Below are 20,032 nucleotides of genomic sequence, written 5' to 3' on the forward strand. Positions count from 1 at the left end.
AAAAAAAAAAAAAAAAAGTGGGATAGGGCAGAATGTGTGTTCCGGTGCTTCAAGCCACTTGGTTGTTTTTGGAAATAAGGGGCCTTTGAAGCCTTTGAAGGCACAAACAGCCACTTTAAACAGACAGGAAAATGAGCAGAATTAACTGCGGAAGACCTCAAGACTCAACCTTTTTTATCCTTGATGTTCTATTGAAGTCTGTCATCATTAAAGTTCCACTCCGATCATCTTTTGATCTATTTTAAAAGCCTCCCCAGTGGTCTTTTAGTTATAAATATGTTTTTTTTGCCAAAATAATAAAAAAACTGTAGTTTTCTCTGAGTTGTGGGCAGAACCAATGCTGCAAAGCAACCCCAATCTATTGCTGAGAGCTCTCTGATTACATTCTCCCCCTGCTTGCTTGCACACATCCTCACAACCCCAACCTAACATTACCAGTGAAACAAAAATGGCAAACGATACTGGAGCTATCCAGCAGTTCAGTTTGGATCCAGATACCAGCTCAGATGAGGAAAACAAAGACGTAAGAGGATCTATTTGTCTACAAGTGGATGCATCCGAAAGGGGGCGGAGCCAAATAAGCCATTCTTTATATGGCATTTTTGTATATACTCCTGATTTACAATGATTCCAATTAAGTACTACTCAGAAATGCAATGTTTAGCTTAATTTTCTTGAAATACTATGGGCAACAAAAGGTCCCTCCACCATTCGGGACTTGTATTTGACAAATTCTGATGTTATGATGTCATTTGAGGAGGTAAAAACTAAATACGAGTTGAGTAAAAAGCATTTTTATAAAATTCTCTAGGCCATAAACTTTGTTAAAACAACACAGAATAACCTAAACAAACCACAATGCACAACTTTAGAAAAATCTATGGTGAGAGTTCTAAAAAAAAATACAATTTCTGAGTTTTATCATTTGTTTTTGTTAAATTCAAACAGAAATTCACAATACAAAGTAAATATCAGAAAAGAAAATCTCCAAAAACAAATTACAAAGGAGAAATTGGATGAGGCTTGTGCTGCTGCTCATGATAAGTTCGAGACTAAAATGAATCCAGTAAAAAAGGTTAATGCGTACACATATGACACCAGCAGATTTAAATAAATACAACAACAATATTCCAGATGCCAAAATTATTTTATATTTCCAAAGATACACAACTATAACAAAGGGGAAAGAGCGTTCATAAATCTCAGCTTGAGTCATACAAAAATCTGTAGTGCCAAACGCTGGAGAAACACTTCCAGTCCGAGCATCACTCAATGGTTCCAACAAATGTTGTCAGGTGTCCCTTTAGAGAGAATTACATATGTTTTAATAGACAAAGAGGAATAATTAGAAAATATATGGCCACCTTTCATTACTTTCGTAATTCTGATTTTGTTTTCTTCTATTGAGAAATTCAATAAATAAAAATAATGTGACAAAAAAATGTCATCCATCACTAGAAAAATTACATAAAAACATGTTACTAAAAAAACATAAAAAAGACAGTTTTCATTAAAGTGGGTCTTTATATAACTAAACTTCCAAACTATAGCAAGAATGAATATAAGCCCCAAAGGTTAATAAGGCGCACCTCTTGTTTTGCTACCTTTGTGGGACTTTTCTGGTCCATCTACAACAGATGTGTCAAAGTCAAGGCCCGGGGGCCGGATCCGGCCCTCAGGGTAATTATATCTGGCCCTCCAGATCCTTTTATTTTATTGTTAATAATGGCCCGATGCTATCTTGTGCTTATTTTTAACTTGCATAATTTTGACAAAATTTATTTTTATGAAGAGTAGAATATTGAAAGTTGTTTAATGTTTACGTTGATTTATTCAGGATTGATATTCCTGTGTTTTTATTATTCATAATTATGTTAAAAAGTTATGATTTTAAAGTTTTAAAAATTGGCATTCTGTGAGCTTTTTGGACTATTTTTGGCATTTACTAAGATTTTTTTGGGCTGTTTTAGCTAATATTTCAGCTACATGCAAGCTGATTTGAATAATTTAGTCTTTTTTCAATTTTTTGACTATTTGGAAGTTTAGCTATTTTTTCCAGCTACATGCTAGCTGTTTTGACTAAAGTTTTTTTTTTTTTTTTAAGATATTTGGCATTTAGCTAATATTTTAGCTGGCTATTGGCTTCAGCGTTTTTAGCTATCAACTAAAGCATCTTCATTTATCAGCACTAGCATCTTCAGCGGTCAAATTCAGCTTACAGCATTCACACCACCATTATCACGGTAATGCTATATTTCTAGTACATAATTATGCTAAAAATTATGGATTAAAGTTTTATAAATTTAGTTTTAATGTGTTCAATAAATGTTTATCCTGTTCGGCCCACGACCTAAGGTGTATTGGATTTTTGCCCCTTGTCTGATTGAGTTCAACACCCCTGATCTACAGAACCTTGACAAAAAAGATAAGGGGCACTCCATTAAGAGGCTGTGTTTAAGAGGTGCCGGTGCCAGGGGCACAGATGGGGAAGTAAGGCAGCTGCCAAACATCTGCACCTCTCTCTTCCCTACAGTCTGCACTTTTGCCTTTGTCACAAACTTCCTGCTCTCTAGCAAGCTGGAGCGCCTTCAGAAGTGCAGCAGGGCATGGCAGCTGCTGGTCTGCACACTGCCCTTGTGGTTTTAAAGGACAAGTGAGTTTAGTTTCCAGGTGTTGCTGCACCTGCAGGTCGCTCACCTTTACAGCAGCCATGGCAACCCCTGTGAGGATGAGTTTTTGATACAAAACATGCTGTTTGTGTACGTTTTCACTTTTGAGAAATATGATTATTAGGTATCCAACATACATTCCTCCAAAGCCAAACTTGTTGAATTCCAGGTACACAGACAACAAAACCCCCCTCTTTCTCTGTACCCCTCCTCCTGCTCCTCCCAGCACTTCATTTAGCGCCTCCTCACAACTTTCCCAGTCAAACGCGTGTGCTCTCAGTCTCCTCTCTGCAGTTGCAGGCTGCAGCACAGATGGTGGCTTTTGACCGCAGGTTTTGTGTGAGGACTTCAGTCCACGCGAACGCAAACGTCCCCCTTTGAATTACGCATTCAGTAATCTGTCCGTGGGTGGATGTGTCATTTGGACGTCCCTCAACATGAAGGGTTTTGGATTCTGAAACACTGACAGGATTTTTTTTTTTTTTGGCTTCAAGTTTTGAGAGTTTCGGTGGACAGATCTGGGCGCAATTACGCACGGACGCACAATGGCACCGGGTCTGGATAGACGCGCGCCGGCTCTGCTCTTAGTTTGGAGCTTTTGCGTCCTCGCAGACACAGTTTTTACAAACTTTACGCTCGACAATGAGTTCCACTCCAGCTTCATCCACCGCCGGCTGAAGAGCCAGGAGCGCCGGGAGATGCAGCGGGAGATCCTGTCCATCCTCGGGTTGCCGCACCGGCCGCGACCCAACATCCACGGGAAGCACAACGCCGCCCCGATGTTCATGCTGGACTTGTATAATGCCATGTCCACGGGCGGAGACGAGGACAGATATTCCTATCCCTATAGGCCCTTCTTTACCACCCAGGGCCCTCCTTTAGCCAGCCTGCAAGACAACAACTTCTTAAACGACGCAGACATGGTTATGAGCTTCGTGAATTTAGGTAAGAGCCCTTTGACCAATTAAATAACTGTAAACACAACTCAACCCAATATTATTGATCTCAACATCAATATATGTAAATGTTTAGCCTTCATGAACCATAAAATAATTTGACCACATTTGAGAAAAGTTGTTTTTCTGTTTGTGAAATTGCAGCAACTTTCTTCTGTATTATGAGTCAGAAGTATTTGCACAATTACTGCAATGGCACTGCTTATAAGTGAAAAGCAAGAACAACAAAAAAAAGGAAAAACTTTTTTTATTTTCTCATTTTCTGCTCTTCCACCTGCGCCCATTCATGAGCACAATGACTGAGTTGACACGCAAGTGGGTGCAGTTACCCAGCTAAGACCAGGAGTGTCACATTCCAAAAAGCTCCTTTGTTAAACAGCTGTGCTGCCCAAGTAATGTTCAGGTGCTCTCCTGCAGATGAAGGTCTGAGGAGCAGCTAATACATCACTCATGTGTTATCTAAAGAATGAGTAAGTCAACAGCAGAGTGGGTTCAAAGTGCACCGGGTCCTCCCTTTATTCTAATCTGGAGAAACCCCCATGGACAAACAGACCGGCGGAATAATGCCGGTCAATAATCATCTGAACTCAGAACTTTGAAGTGAAATTAATCTGATTGAACAAAAAGTAGAACGAAAGTCACATTATGCTGCCAAATGAAAGTGTTCCCAACTCATAATGTATGCAACATTAGTTAAGTGTTCTTTTCAGCTGAGCAGATGCAAGATATTGATTTGGTGGAAGACAAACAAAAAAACAAATTGATTTTTGAGTAGTGGAGTAATCAAATGACACTTTTATGATCCAACTTTCTTTCTTTTTTTTAATACACGCTCTGATCTTTCTTGTTTTTAACATGTTCTTGTGACATTTTTCTCATGATGGATGACACATATTTAGAAAATTCACATTAAAATGTCATTTCTGAGTATTTTTATATTTTCAAATTGTTTTGAATCAGAAGAAGACAAAAAATTGTTGTTGGAAAAAGTTTGGCCCAATCTGAAATCTTTCATTCTCCCTCCCCCTCCATTTGAAGGGGCATTTTTAGTGCAAGTGTGTCCATAATATATATATATATATATATATATGTTTTAAAATCTGACCCTCCAAGCAGAGGGATATAAAGCCCACCGTCGCGAGGGTAAACCGCGTCGCGCTCAAAAGCGCTTTTCTTTACATGGGCACGCTCTGAACCACAGAAGTTCACATTTAAATATTAGTAATGATTTTTTTTGTTGTAGCATGACCTTTTTAAAATTACAAAACCACTGTTGTAATGTATATTTGAGCGATGGGAGCTCTGCGCTAAAGCTAGTGGACCAGCAATTATTGATGATGTCATGAATTGAAAGTGACGTACAAATTATAAGACATTATTTTTTTCACAACTCTCCATTTGGAGGGCTAAATGAAGGGGAAGGGAGGAATTGGACCTTTGTAGGTGATTCGTAGGACCTACAACAGCATTCCGTAAGCTCCCTGCTCCGCTCCAAATGCAGATGACTAGATGTACGTCACATGTGTCAAAGTTAAGGCCCGGGGGCCGGATCTGGCCACCAGATCATTTTACATTTTTATTATTAAAGGCTTGATGTTATCTGGAGCTGGTGAAGTTTTGCAACACATTCTCATTCCCAAGTTGTCAAATAGTGACGTTTTATTACGGATCCTCCATGTCAAAAGTTGACGTTTTGGGTGTCCCCAACTTTTTAGGTCCAATTAAATAAAGGGTCCCCAACCTCTGGGCCGCAAACCAGTACCGGTCTGGTACTGGGACGTGAACCACACTGCTAACCTAACCCCAACCTTAACCCAGAACTGGACAGTTGGTACCCGACGCAGATCACTTCTGGTTCCGGACATTTTACCAGACATGGACTAGTCAGAGTTACCCCGGGCTTACACCGCTAGCGTCACGACTCCGTTGCGTTGCGGGAGCGGACTAGCTACAGACGATGGCTTACACTGGCTGCTGCTCCAGCTACAGGCTCTACTGTTGATCTCGCGAGATTGCAAACTCACTTGCAATCGATCTCCAGTCATTCTAGAACACTTCTTTGTCTGCGTAGAAAGGACAGAGTAGTGCTGGATCTCTATGATCAGCTTCTCGTCGATCATGGTTACGATTGACAACGCTGTGCTGCAACACACTTTAAGTAATCCATAAATTACGTAATGTTTACGACACGCTGAAACCGGCCAGTTCGGCGGAAATTTTATTTTAATTTGAAAATATACAGGATACACTTTACATTCGCTCGCCTGGTTGCCGGTTTAAGCATGAATAGCCACAACTTTACAAAAAGTGCTGCAGATCAGCTGCGTCGTCCATCAAAATTTGAACCCAACGAAACGGTTTCGCAGCGACACAGAGGCCGGTCCGCAGACGCAGGACGTGAACGCCTGCAGTGGGAGTTCCTCTCGCACTTTAAAAGTTACGGAAAGACTGCGGCGCTCGCATTGGAGCCGTAGTGCTAGCGGTGTAAGCCCGGGGTTACGGTACTGGCTGCATCCCGAGGTCCGGTCAGTGTTAAAAAGTTATGTTTTTAAAGTTTTAAAAATGTTGTTTAGTGTGTTCAATAAATGCTTGTTCTTTTCGGCACCAAACCTAAAGTGTGTTTTGGATTTTGGCCCCCTGTGGGATTGAGTTGGACACCCCTGGTGAACGTCTTTGTTTTCCTTCTCCAAACTAATCTGGCTCAAAACGGTTTTTCTGGATAGCTCCAATATTGCTCGCCATTTGTGTTGCTCCGTTAGCTTGGGAGTGTAAGCTAGCAGGAGAGTGTAAACAGATGGATGTTGGGAAGTGGGGGGAGGGTTAATCCACACTAACAGTCCCGCCCACAACTCAGAGGTAAACTACTACAGCTCTGCAGAAACTATGTTCTAGAAATGACATACATTTTCTGATTTTGGCTAAAAACTGCATAATCATAATTATAAAACCCCACTGGGAACGCTTCTAAAATAGATCAAAATATGATCGGAGTGGGTCTTTAAGAAGTGATTTCTATTTGGAAGTTGGTACTCAAATCCTTTAAGGATCATTGTTGGAGGCAAAAAAGAGGGAGGTGACACTGGCTTCTCCGCTGCACTGGGTAATTACTGTGGGAGCTGCTGCATTGTGACTATTTTCAACAGCCTGCAATACAGATGGATTCAACCACAGAAACTCACAAAGTCAAAGCCCAAGGCTGCTCTCCCTCTGATGAAGTCGAGGGGTTCTTCTGAGTGACAATAGATATGGTTAGCCTTGTAAGGCCCTGAGTTGGGTACATCTGGAGAACATTTAGAGTTTTCTACCACAAACCTTACAGGAAGTTTCTCCTGTCTTCATGTCACGCAGTTAATGAAATGATTCGGCCTTCTGCTCAGGTTCAGCATTCACATAAATGTCACGTATTTGGATACAAAGTGGGCATTTGTCATTCCTTCCTGCCACGTGTTAAAAATGTCAGCAGGCTTCATTGTTGGGTTAGTTCCTGAGTCTCATGTGATACCATCAAATATTTGTCAAAGCGGCTTGATTCAAAACAGCAGGACGCTGTTTCAGGATCTTTCACGTGAGAGGCAGAGAGGGACACAGAGAAGACGGAGATGGGTATCGCTTTCCACATGTGCTTTCTGTGGAGCGTTTTCTTATTTGGGATATCTCGGGGAGAAAAAACAAGCTGGCCTTCAGAAGCCTCCTTGTCTCCATAATTAAAAATCCACAAGTAGCAAAACATTGTACCCTGTTTCATTCTTTGAGGCAAGCCTAGTCTGCATTCTCAAGGTCCCCAAATCACTTCAAATACACAAAAAGGAAAAATGTGTTTCGTAGAATATTTTTGTAGTGAAAAAATTATGTTGGAAAACTTGTTATTTAGTCATTAAAGTCTCACTCAAATATATTTTGATCTAACATGTTCCCAGTGGTCTTTTAGTTATGATTATGCCATTTTTAGACAAAATTTTAAAAAATGTGTTGTTGTCTAGGACATAGTTTCTATAGAGTGGCAGGTTCACTTGTTGGCACTGATAAGTCTGCCTGATTTCCCATCATCCCTTTGTTTTCACTCTCTCCCGCTAACTTACAGCCCCTCACACCCCCAACCTAATATTACCAGTACAACAAAAATGGCAAGCAATATTGGCACTATCCAGACATACAATTTGAAGCCAGATATCAACTCGGACAACAACTGGATGTATTTGTCTACAAGTGGACGCATCAGAATAAAACAGGGAGCTTGTAGCTAACACCTACGTTTTTCCCATGGCTTTTTTTTTGTCTGCTCCCAATTCACAATGAATGAATACAATTTTAAAACTACTGTCTTTATGTCTTCCATCATGATAAAAATTCTACAAGAACATGTTAAAAACCCTAAATCAAGATTTCCATCAGTGTGGGTCTCTAAAACAGTGCCAGATTATAGGAAACATGCGTATGATGAGCAGCAGAGCTGGATATGTTTGTTTGTCCCATGAGAAATGATCTAAACCTTCTCTGGAAATCCCAAACAACTTCTTCTTCAATTGTTTGGTGTTTAGCAGATCGCATGATTAACGTGATTGTGTCCGTCACTCTGGCACGAACAGCCCACCTAAATTGATCCCGCAAATGTTTAAAAGAGTTGAGGTCAGGAAGGGTGGTAGGCCTCGACATCCTCTCCACTCCCATAATCTGGACGTATAGTCTCTGATATACCTGGTCTGTTGGGGTGAGTGGAGTTTTTGAGTTTGGGCCCAAGCTGTAAAGATATGAGATTGTCTCTGCCGAATCTCCCCTCTACATCTCTCTGCACTGAGATGGCCTTCAATGAGGACATGCCTTATTTTCTCTGTGAGGGAGGATAACCCACCCTCATACGTTCAGGTTCCTGGCCACGTGTTGCCGACATCAAGTAGGGGAGATAGGAAAGGGCAGTCACTGCACGGCTCATGCAAACCTACAAGAGTAGAAATGTATTGGGTGCAGTTCTTTTTCTAGAGCTTAGACACATTTTGTCATGCAAACTGTAACTGTACATTTGTAGAAGACAACTTTTTGTACCAAAGTGCTGAAAGAGAGAAGAAACAGACGTATTGGGGTGTTGGTCTCTGGCATCCCCGTTACGTGGGACTTGATCTTCAGGGTAGAGATGGCACTAAAGCTTCTTACAAACAATTGGGTCTTAGAGCACAAGTCCGAAGTTCCAAACTGTGTTTTTGAGTATTTCTTTGTTAGAATCAGAAGCAGATGACTAGGTGGGCCACTAGCTCCCTGCTCCAATACATTCTGATGCATTCACTGGCAGACAATAGATCCATGTATGGTATCTGGCTCCAAACTGTACGACTGGATAGCTTTGGTGTTGGTCACCATTTTTGTGGGACCAGTAATGTTAGGTTGGGAGGTGTGAGGGGCTGTAAGCTAGTGGGAGATATAGTAAAGAGAGGGGTGATGGGTAATGGGGGCGGGCCTACTCTGAGCCAACTCTCCTGTCCACAACCCAGAGTCAAATTCCCAATGAACTACTGCCGCTCTGCAGAAACTATGTTCTAGAAAATGATGCAGATTTTTTGATTTTGGCTAAAAATGTCATAAACATAATTAAAAGACCACCGGAGACATTTGTAAAATACACGAGAAGAGGATCGGAATGGTAATTTAATAAATTATTCTCCTGTTTGCCGACTGTCCTCTAATTTTCTAAGTCTAGCTGGGTGGGTCCAGATTTTTTGGGACAGACCTGCAGGTCAGGGACATCCTCTCTGTGAGTGACATCAGTTTTTAAAGCCCAGCTGAGTAAATGGCTTACGGCATACTTTTAAATTGCACCCTAGAGCATGCAGCCCAGGTCACTCAAGCACTGGGCGTGTGTTCCAAATGTCATGATAATATGCCAGCAGCCCAATGTAACACCCAAATCCTGAGGATGGCCACCCAACCTAACACCCTGAGTCTGTCCTTAATGAGTGTTTACTATAGTCTCTGGCAGTGGTTACCACCAGCCACTGTCAGTTTAAGCAGTTTCTTTCAAATCAATTGCAGGTTTGCCCACTATTATAGCCTACATTACTGTCATCCTCAGCCAACCAGTCAGATGATATTAAAGTTCTCACATTTAAAAGGAAACAGCTGTGTTTTGGATGTCTGCAGTTTGAGTCCTGAATGACTACACTATTATCACCTGTGCTTGTGTACTTGTGTGCACGTGTGTGTATAAAAGAGACTGGGAACCAAGTCTTTTACCGTAAGATGTTATCAAAAGAGGAGTTAGCTACAGCGTCCTTGTTTCCTGTTCTCATGCAACACAGCATGTTACAGTTGAAGCAACAGCTCGACTCCAGATCAGTGGAGTTTTATCCTGTCATTGATCTGAGATAAGGGTGAGAGTTGGGTCATATGTTTATTTTTATTAAATGTATTACAATGATGTAGACCAGTTTTGGCCAACCCTTGAGCACAGGAGCCACCATCCTTCCTGTTTTCCTGTTCTTGCTGCTGATTATCTGGATCTGGTGCAGTCAGTCAGAATCTGAATTCACTTGAATTAGCTGATCAGCATCAAACAGACTGTAAACAAGAGGGTGTTTTTGCACTGGGATTTTTGGTGCTCATTATGGATGTCACAATTCTCGGGTTAAAACCGTATGTTACACCATTCAACTGAATCATGGGGAAAGTGAATCATTACATCCTTACAGCATCCCAGTATGCTTACGCTGAAAGTGTAAAAGGGGCCATACCATGAAAAATCAACTTTTTGGGCATTTAGGAAACGCTCATTTGATTTAGCATTCCAACTTCATGCGGTGGCACACGCCAAAGAACAATTCTGGTGAGGAATCTGCACGACATGTTGGGATGGATCCTGAAGGAATCCAAGAAAGGCACAAGCAGATGAGGATATTGGGAAGACAGCAGGAGAAAGGGAGCAGACTATTTCCTGGCGGAGAAAGGGAGCAACACATCGGGAGAACTAGTTTAAACATGGATTATTGAGTATACGGAAAGGTGTTGTTTCTCCAAGAAACGAAAGAAAATAATTTTCCATAAGGAGATTGATTATGCTTCAAAGAGAAAAGAAACATTCATAGCCAGAGCTTCTCAGAATCTTAAATTTAGTTAATAAAGTTATAAAAAGGGAGCGAAAGGCGGAGCCTCATAGATCATATATATGGACATAGTTTACTCTGAAAGACTTAAGAAAATCATGATATGGTCCCTTTAAACAGTTGTGCTGAATTTAAGAAGGATTTATTGTTTTTTTGCTACATACCCCAGTTAATATGAGCCAGCTGAAAGGTTTTTCTTCACTGTAACTTACTTTTTAGCAAATTAATTAAAACATTTTTCTGAATTTTAAGATTTTTGTTGTGGTTCTGTAATTCACAAATCATATATCGAACCAAAACAAAACTGTGACCCAAAAATTGAGGTTTGAACTGAATCGTGGGGAAAGTGAATCACATCCTATTCACTTTGGATCGTATGCTTTTTGTTTTTGTCATGAGCCAAAGCTCAGCTAACTTCTGGGACAGACCAAATGATAAAACTCTGAGACGCTTTACTATGAGGGTCTTGGTTTCCCCATGTGGTTCTGGGAGAGTGTGAAAGCAAATGCATTTTTACAGGTAGAATAAATGAGCAGAACACAGTAAAAGAGAGTAAATACTGTGCATTTTGAATGGAAGAAAACACCACAAGGCTTTGGCGTGAATAAAATTGAACCACAAAAGGTTGGAAAATGTTTAATCTGTTTTTCTAGACAGTTCCCTCTATTTTAATTCAGATAAAAGGGAATTTTATCTGTCAGGTATCAAAGTATCAATGCATCCAAAGTTCATTTTCTTGGTATAAATGAAATTGGAATTGCAAAAAAAAAAAAAAATGTTATTTGTAATAAGTTTGCAGAGCGGAAGTAGAGACTTCTATGAATAAATAATATTCAAATTATTATTTTTCTCCTCCTTTAATTCTGGTTATGCCTTGTTTTGGGAAAAAGTTCCTTGAATAGAAAACCAGTGTTACCTTTTCCAGAAGGAGTGCTTTGCTTCCATCTAGTGCAATGTTAAAAACAAACCCATCCAGCTACGGTGTGAAGTTTTTCTTTTTTCTTTGGCAATATATTCATATCACACCTGCCAGGTTATTTTAGTGTGAAAGAGCTATTTTTATGGACATAACAACTCTTTTCCTCCAATAAATACTTGTTCAGCTCACTAATTTGTGAAGTAAATCTAAGAGGTCCAGTTCCCAAGTTTTCCTGCAACTGAGAGTATGATCCGTTTCCCCGTTTTCTCCTGTTATCACAGCATTTTTGAGTTATTACACACCAGTGTGTTCTGTTATCTGCCTGTCACATATTCTTGTCCGTGCACAGTTGCATTGTTTCGCACTGATGCATGTCTGTCTCTCCCTGTCCAACCTGGTGACAAAACCAGGAAGTGATCATGGCTGGGTATGTGCAAAATTGCAATTACAGCTGCTTAGTGTAAAAACTTGCAAAGCTACATTTAAATACAAGAAGCTATACATATGTGAATTCATATTTACATAAACTTGCATTGAAAGTGGTAACTTAAAAGCATGTTATCGAAAACACTACCAAATCCACATCCCTGATTAGTCAAAGTTTGGTCTGGTTTGCTGGCAAATGTGTCCATGCGTTTTATATGTAGAGCTGGAAATTATTGTATAAACTTATAGCTGCCCTTGAACACCACAAACCTGAAACGCTGTTAACATGCATTTACATAGATTTTCATTGGAGTTTGTTGCTGAGTGCACTACCAAATCCGAGTCCCCAATTGGTCGAAGTTGGTTAAGCTGGTAACACGAATTCATGCATTTTGTACATAGAGCTGAAAATGAATTTATGCAGCTACACTTGATCACAAAAAGCCTGTAACGCTTGTATATGTGTGTTTTCATAGACTTTTCTTGGAGTTGGACTCTTAAACCATTGACATATTATTTACTGGACATATCAGGGTGTTGACGTCACCCTTCCTGTTTGTCCGCCACCATTTTGTATCCATAATAGTGATTATTAATCTGTTTGAGTCACGTTTTTAGACAAACTCCTGTAGCCAATCACAAAAGAGCTTGTTCCGGCATGTTCGAACTCCACACCCCTCCCATTGAAAGCAGCTCGGGAGAATCTGTGAAACATTCGACCACATACTTTTACTGAGGCATCTGATTGGTCAGTTGATAACTTGCAATAAAGAAAAAATATCTTTACAAAAAAAAAAAATAGGATTAGAAAGAACAAAGAATCAAAGAATTATGACAAATAAAATGTAATTTCTCAATGGAAGTCTATGGGATTTTGGCCTTCTTGAAACCAGCAGGTACTTCCTATTTGGAACATGAGAGGGGGGAGGGGTTGAAAACACCCCATTGTTTTCTACAGTCTGTGGCTTAAACGCACATTTCCAAGGGCACTACCAAATTCAAATCTCTTATTAGTCAAAGCTCGAACTGGTTTAACTGGCAACGGGTTCAAACATTTTGTACATAGAGCCAAAAACGATCGTAAAAACTTGCGTAGCTACACTTGAACCCGGGAAGCTCGAAACAGGATAGCACGCGTTTACATGGAGTTTCATTGGAAGTGGCTCCCTAAATGTAGGTTGCTGATGGCGGTGTTTACGGATGATACTGGACTCACAGAAATGCTATAAAAAAAACATTTAAGTGAATAAATACTGAGCCACTGGAAAACATGTGCTTCCAGGGAGCGTTTAACAGTTCAGTATTGTGCTGCTGTTTATCAGGTCCAGATGGCATACATCTACTTAGTTCCAAGCAGTAAACAATCAAAGATTCTCCGTTTTCCTCCCGTCATTCCTGCTGTATTCTGAGACAATTCCCACTTAAGGTTTTTAACACCGTTTTACAGAGCTTTGTCACGTCAGGTTTGTGCACATGACCCGGTGATCTCAGACTGGAATGAGAGTAGTCAGAATTAGGGCATGGATGTGGTACTAAACATGTCATTTCCATCTGTATCAGGCTGGTGACCTAACCGGACGCCTCCAGGCCCTCAAGCGTTCATGGGCTTCTATAGGAGCTGGAACACACTCTTTCCACTTTGTTGTACGTAATAACAAGATTACAGAGGACAGAGAGCGGAAGAAACAACAAACTGGCAAATTAGTTTGGATACATTAGAGGCCTTGGCTTTCAAACTGAATTGTGTCACCAACTCTTGCTTTCTCACGATTGCACAAAGCTCTGCTTTCATAGCCAGAAATCTTGTGTCTTCTCCGGTAAGACGGTCCGGTGTGTATTTTTTAAAATCATATTTGTCTCTCATGTTCATTCTCTCCCCACCCTTCCTTTCATTGCTGCTTGCATTCCTTTCCACAGTAGGGTGCTTGTGGTGCTGAGGTTAATACAGATGTTTTCCTCTGTATGCAGGCCAAAGCAGCTGTGCAGAGAAACTTTATCTTCTCAGAATCCAGCAAGTCTCCTTACCTCAACTTTCTCCAACCTGTTCCGCACATCGGATCTTCTGATGCCGAACTTTCCTGCCGGTCCTCCCCGAGCAGCGGTATCGATTATCTGCACCAGCCTGCTAGCCTTAATTACTCAGTCATCGTGCGGTCCCAGCAGTGTTGGACGGTGTTTTGTCTCCAACCTCCTGCTCAGGCCTTCACCTCCCCAGAGGTTTAACCCTCCTGCGCTCCCAGACATAAAACATTTCAACACTTTCTCATGTTCTTTTGCTTGTTTTTTCACTCTCCTTTCTCATACATCCACACACAGGCACTCGTTGAGTTAAAAGGTTTCGCACGGCGGTAAATCTGCCCCTCATTTACCCCCGTTTTAAACACTTCTGTGTGAGAATTGTTTGAGTTGAGGTGCAGTTGAGCAGACTTCTCGGATAAGGACAGAAAAAAAAGTATGTTGATGGTGTGCTGCCTGTCCTTGACATGGTTTCTGTGCCTTTCTTCCTGCTATCTGAAACTGCTTCCTTGTACACTTCTTGTGCCCTGAAAACACGTGTAAGTACATGCTTACTTAGAAGACTAGAGAGAAATGCATGAACACTCCTATTTTGGCCAAAGGGAATGTCTCTGGAGGTAATTAGTGTTATTGGGGGGCATGTTTTATTGCTTTCTGCTGAATGGGGAGTGAGCAGAATCATAGGAATGTAACAGTTGGTACAGAGAGCCCGACCTTCCCATCAGGTAACTTTTCATAAAGCACTTGACAATTTGATGTATTACATGGACGGCTGCTGTGCAAATAAATACCAGAAAGGCCAACAAAAAAAAGAAAAACAGAAGGAACCCTCTTTTTTTGCTTTATGTTCTAAGTACACAGCAGGAAATATCCAGGAAAATTATGCTTTTTTCCATTTGTAATTCACCTGCTGAACCCAGGAATCCAGAATGACATCTGGATGTTCACAGTAGAGGCTGAGAGCACTTGGCCAGGCTGAGACACTCGCTGGGAGAGATGATGAAAAAACACAGCGGGTAATACTTGACAATATGGCCGGTGGTCAAAAAGCCCAGATGTACAAAACAGCAGGTGTTGCAGCTCAGCTTCATTGATGGACTGACCTCTTTCATTGCCAAGAATGTAAGACTCGTCTTCGTTTTTTTTTTTTTTTCCTGATAAGTTTCCTCTTGGTGCTTGGATTCAGCCTCAAAGCGAGTTTCCCTTTCATGTTGCAGATACAAAAACCGCATAAAGTGATTCAAAATGTGAACCAGTAACTCTCAATCTCAAGGAGAAATAGGCGCTAACAGAATGGACATTGTAGTTACTCGTCCGTTTACTGGTTTTAATATTTGGGTTACTTTGGCCTCGCCTTATCAAGCAGCCAGCTGCATGTGAGCCTCCCTTGCTCTGCTATGACGACAGGTACCAAGCAGCGAAGCGGAGAGGGCAGATGTGGGCCGGAGCACAGCCGGAGATCCTGGGACCAATAGCTCCGCTGCTGCGATAACAAATACAGCACTTTTTCCCCTTGGTATTGGGGCACTGACAGGGCAGAGAGGAGAAAAAAAAGTGGGTTGAGGGGGTAGTAGATGAAAAAAGAGACGACAAAAGAAAAGAAGAAACATGGATTTCATTAAAGTCCCAACCCAAACTATATTTCTTTTTCGATAGTAAAATCGTTCCCAGTGGTCTTTTAATTGTGATTATTTGTTTATAGCTAAAATCAAAAAGCCAGTTGTTTCTGAAGACATATTTTATGTAGAACAACAGGTGGTCATTAGAATTGTGGGAGAAGTTAGCCTCGGCCAATTTCCCATCAACTCTGTTTACACTCTCTCCCGCTAGCTGGCACCTCAAGAGCTGAAGCTAACGTTAGTGCAACACAAATGTGTTAGTGTAGCATCTACAGCTTTGCCAGATGACAATTCAGACGAGGAAAATGGAGACGTTAATAGATCCATTTGTCTGCAAGTGGATGGTGTCACTACCTGATCTGTATGCGGAACTATTAGTTGCTCTCCCTGCATGCGCAAACCATACGTCAGATCCGCGAAATCATATTTTACGCTAGTTATGTGGTCGCGTCACCTTCATTAAAGCATTTTACAGTCATTGTATGCCTTTGGATGTTAGGATAGAATTACTCCAAACCTTGTCATTCTATCATTGAGATTTTTCATTGTCTGTAATGAAAGTTATGTATTTTTTGGGCGCTGTAATCCAGTCAGGAGAAGCTTTCTGTTGTTGTGCTAACATTTATTTTTGTGATCACGGAGTTATTGTTGGGAGATTATCATGTCGTAAAATAGGCAAAGAAAGAAGTGACGTCAGGTGACGTCAGCGGTGCAGCCGATAGAGTTTTGCATACATATTGGGTTGCAACATATGCATCAGAATTAGAGTGGAGAAGGGAGACGACTTTGACCCGCCCATTTCAGCTGCTACATCACAAACTTTTTCATCTGCTCCTGTTCCATCATGATTTGAATAAAGAAATACTCCATTTTCATTTTTATTTATTTATATATGTCCTCCATCATGTGAAAAATGCTACAAGAACCTGTTAAAAACGCCATTTTCATTGGAGTGTCTTTAACGCAGTGCAATTCTGTCTTCTCTATGTGGAAGCTGTGTGTCACAGCAGTTCTGCATGTGCTTGTGCATCATAAAACACTATTTTAAAGCCACCTAACCAACCCAGCCACCAGCTGCACTGTGTCATGTGTGTTCGCCCGCCAAGCGGAAGATTGTGTTAGCGGAAGCCCGTAACTCCGACCACATTCCTCACCAGGCTTTAAGCTTCAAATCAAACCTTGTAAAAAACGCAGCAATGTCTGCGCACAAGTTACATTATGATAAGTGATGAAAGATTGAAGGAACTGTGGTAGGTTTCAGCTGTTGGTTTGGAGTGCAGCCGTCACCACCCCTTTCTACAGCTGTTTCATTTTAAGAAGGAACAGGCTGCTATTAAACACAAAAACAAAAATAAACAAACAACAAGCTGTTGAAATTAAGGTGCCAAAGCGCCCGTCATTTGTGCACAAGGTGCCACACACTGGGATGCAGCGGAAAATCTGAAATAGTTTGTGCCAATGAGAGTGTAGCCTGTGACATTTTCTTGAGGTCTATAATAAGAGGTGGTTTGGCTGGATGAACAGGGTGTGGTCCCATGTGGCCTCCAAATTAAAGAACACAAAAACAAGGGGATGAGGGCAAGAGTGGATGAGTGGGGTAAAACTGAATGGCTGCGGTTTCATGTCTGCGACTTGTTCCGTCCTGCACTTGAGAGGAAATGCAGATGGTCAGAGTGACATTAGCGCATAGCAACTCCTCACTACTTGGCATGGCGTGCTCTTCACTCCTCGACTCCTGTTGCACAGAACTTTGAATCAGAACAATGACTGATTAAGGTGGAATTTATTGTTATTCTGGCAGCACAGTTGCTCCCTAAATGATCCAGCAGAATTTTTAATGTGGTATGTCTAATCTCAAATCATATTCATGATTTAATATTCTGTGATCCATAATTTTATTTGAAAGTTTATTTTATTATTATTATCATTCACATTTTCTAATCTTTAGATTTCTTAACCCTATTTCACAGTTTGATGTTCTATTGCTAATGAATACAATGCTGTGGATATTGCAGTCTGAGACTCAAAAAAAATGCCAATTTAGGCATTCGGATACATCAGTTTACTATGAAAAATCTATTTGTTCTCTACTGTTAAGCTGTAAAAACTATAAAATCTAGCTACATATTGCATTAATTTTTTTCAATAAAGCCTTTAAGAATGTTTTTTTTTTAATTACTTTTTCTTTAGTGAGCATTGACTATCCTCTACAATCAGTTTCTTATTGTCATTTGAGGAACTATAGGACATTTTGGCTTTAACCAGCACATTCCAACCAGTCACGTTAAGCTACCCAATTTTTTAAGTCCAATTTTGGGAATAACATACATGACAGGTGTTTGTTGACTGCATGCCAGAAGTTCAACCAATTGACCTTTTGACTGCTAAATCACAAAAAAAGCTGAACTTTGACCAATTAGAGACTTAGGTTTGGTAGTGACATGTGGGTAGCGTCCTTTTCAATATATGGAAGTATCATGACCGTGAAGGAGAAATTAATAATTGTGGTTTGTGCCCAGCAAACAAGGAATGTTTTGACACCAAGGCTAAATTGAAATTTTTCTCCTACGGCTTCTCCCTATCCCCACTTTAAGCTCTCTAAATGGAGAGTTATGAAAAAACAGTGTCTTCAAATTCCGACGCCACTTAATGACGTCATCAGTCGCCGCCGGTCAGCGTTCAGAAATACGTAAAAACGTTGGTTTTATAACCTTAAGAAGGTCATGCTAAAACAAAAAGTCAATTCTTACATTTAAATCTAAATTTATGCGCTTCAGAGCGCACCCATGTAAAGAAAAGCGCTTCTCCTTGCGGGGGAGGAATGCAGAGCCCTCCGCCGCCAAGGTTACCCCTTAAAAAACTATTTCAGACAATCCTACAACTGGAGGGGTAGGGGAAGAATTTGGATTCATCCCGTCTTTCATATATAGTAATTGAGCTGTGAAAGACTAAGCCTAGAGAAAGATTAACCAGATTTGCACGGCTTTGACATATAGCACCAAGATTATTCCAATTGTGGTTGGCGGACTAGTGCTAGTAAACAGCACTAGTAGCAATACAAAAGAAGAAGAATCCCCTCCTGCTGCTCTCTGATTGTCCAGTCTGTGTTTAGAAAGTTCTCTCAGGTGTGAATGTTGCTTTACTTTCACACATAGCTATGCAACTATGTTTTTACAACCTTTTTTGGGCTCTACGTACAAAAGGCACGGCCATTGAATGCACATGGAGCTTTGGCTAGTCAGGGACTCGGATTTGGTGGAGAAATATGGATGGCGTTCCTTTACTTCATTGAAATGCAGCCATTTGAAAATTGATCATAGAGGAGAATTGAATAATTGTCCATCCATCCATCTTCTTGTCCGCTTTGTCCCTTTCGGGGTCGCGGGGTGCCGGAGCCTAACCCGGCTACTGATGGGCGAAGGCGGGGTTCACCCTGGACAGGTCGCCAGTCTGTCGCAGGGCCTTGAATAATTGTGTTTTTTTAATTAAATGACGCCAAGTCTTTCATAAATCGACATAAAACTCTGAAAGAAAAAGTCTGGAGCGAGATTTACAAGATTTGCTCCGCTTCAGCTTTTCCCTCTACTCCTATTCCAACTGTAGGTGGTGGACGTGTGCTTGTATCTGGTATTGAAAGTCCAGTGTGAACACCATGGGTTCAACATGCGTTCAACTGTGAACGTAGCATTAGGTTTATGGTGCCTTCTGAAGTTAAACCCTAAACAGCAATATATATGTAAAGTGGAAGTCTTTTCTGTGGTTGAATTAAAAGGGAAAAAAGCTTAGCGAAGCCGCTGTGAATGAATTCCAGTCTTGGCCTTCAAGTAGAAAAAGCTTTTGGTCTGACCACAAGTCCTTAATGTAAAGATTTTCATCCTGTGGTTGTTTTGTTTACTCAAGCGCAGGCTTTGAGGTGAGTAGGCCAACACACACACATGCTCACATGTGCGTTCACTGTGCGGAAAGCTAATGGCCGCCGTGTTTGAATAAGTTACAGCGTGAAACTCCGCTGACCCTTTCCTCGGGAACCACTTCTGTCAGATCCTACAGTAGAAATACGTCCCACGGGAATGATGTCATGTGTGCTTTCTAGCAGCCAGGATGTTTCCTAACGTGATAATCGCCCTAATGTGGAAAGCCACTGTTACCCAAGAGGTCAAACTGTCTTTACTCTTTATAGGATAAACATCTTGAAGCGTCCACCCCTTCCCTGTGCGGTATTTTCTTTGCTGGTCTCCATTTAGCATTCGGAAACTATGATGTCTTTCAGGAATGGAGTTTGAAACAAAAGTAATTAAAATAAAAGAAGGTGACAGTTAAATGGCTGATTTTGTGTCCA

The 20,032-nt window shown here is 41.0% G+C and overlaps 1 protein-coding gene across 1 annotated transcript in view; it reads left to right on the plus strand.

Annotated features, from left to right (window-relative positions):
• The first annotated feature begins 2,880 nt into the window (after positions 1 to 2,880).
• The window catches only part of bmp7b (bone morphogenetic protein 7b), a 36,058-nt gene continuing 18,906 nt past the window's right edge, over positions 2,881 to 20,032 (plus strand). The window contains exon 1 of the mRNA XM_024293913.2: positions 2,881 to 3,614. Coding sequence (XP_024149681.1) covers positions 3,215 to 3,614 — 400 coding nt within the window. The 5' untranslated portion in view covers positions 2,881 to 3,214. The remainder of the gene's footprint in view (positions 3,615 to 20,032) is intronic.

This window comes from Oryzias melastigma, linkage group LG7 (genome assembly GCF_002922805.2).
Source record: "Oryzias melastigma strain HK-1 linkage group LG7, ASM292280v2, whole genome shotgun sequence".
Classification (NCBI taxonomy): Eukaryota; Metazoa; Chordata; class Actinopteri; order Beloniformes; family Adrianichthyidae; genus Oryzias; species Oryzias melastigma.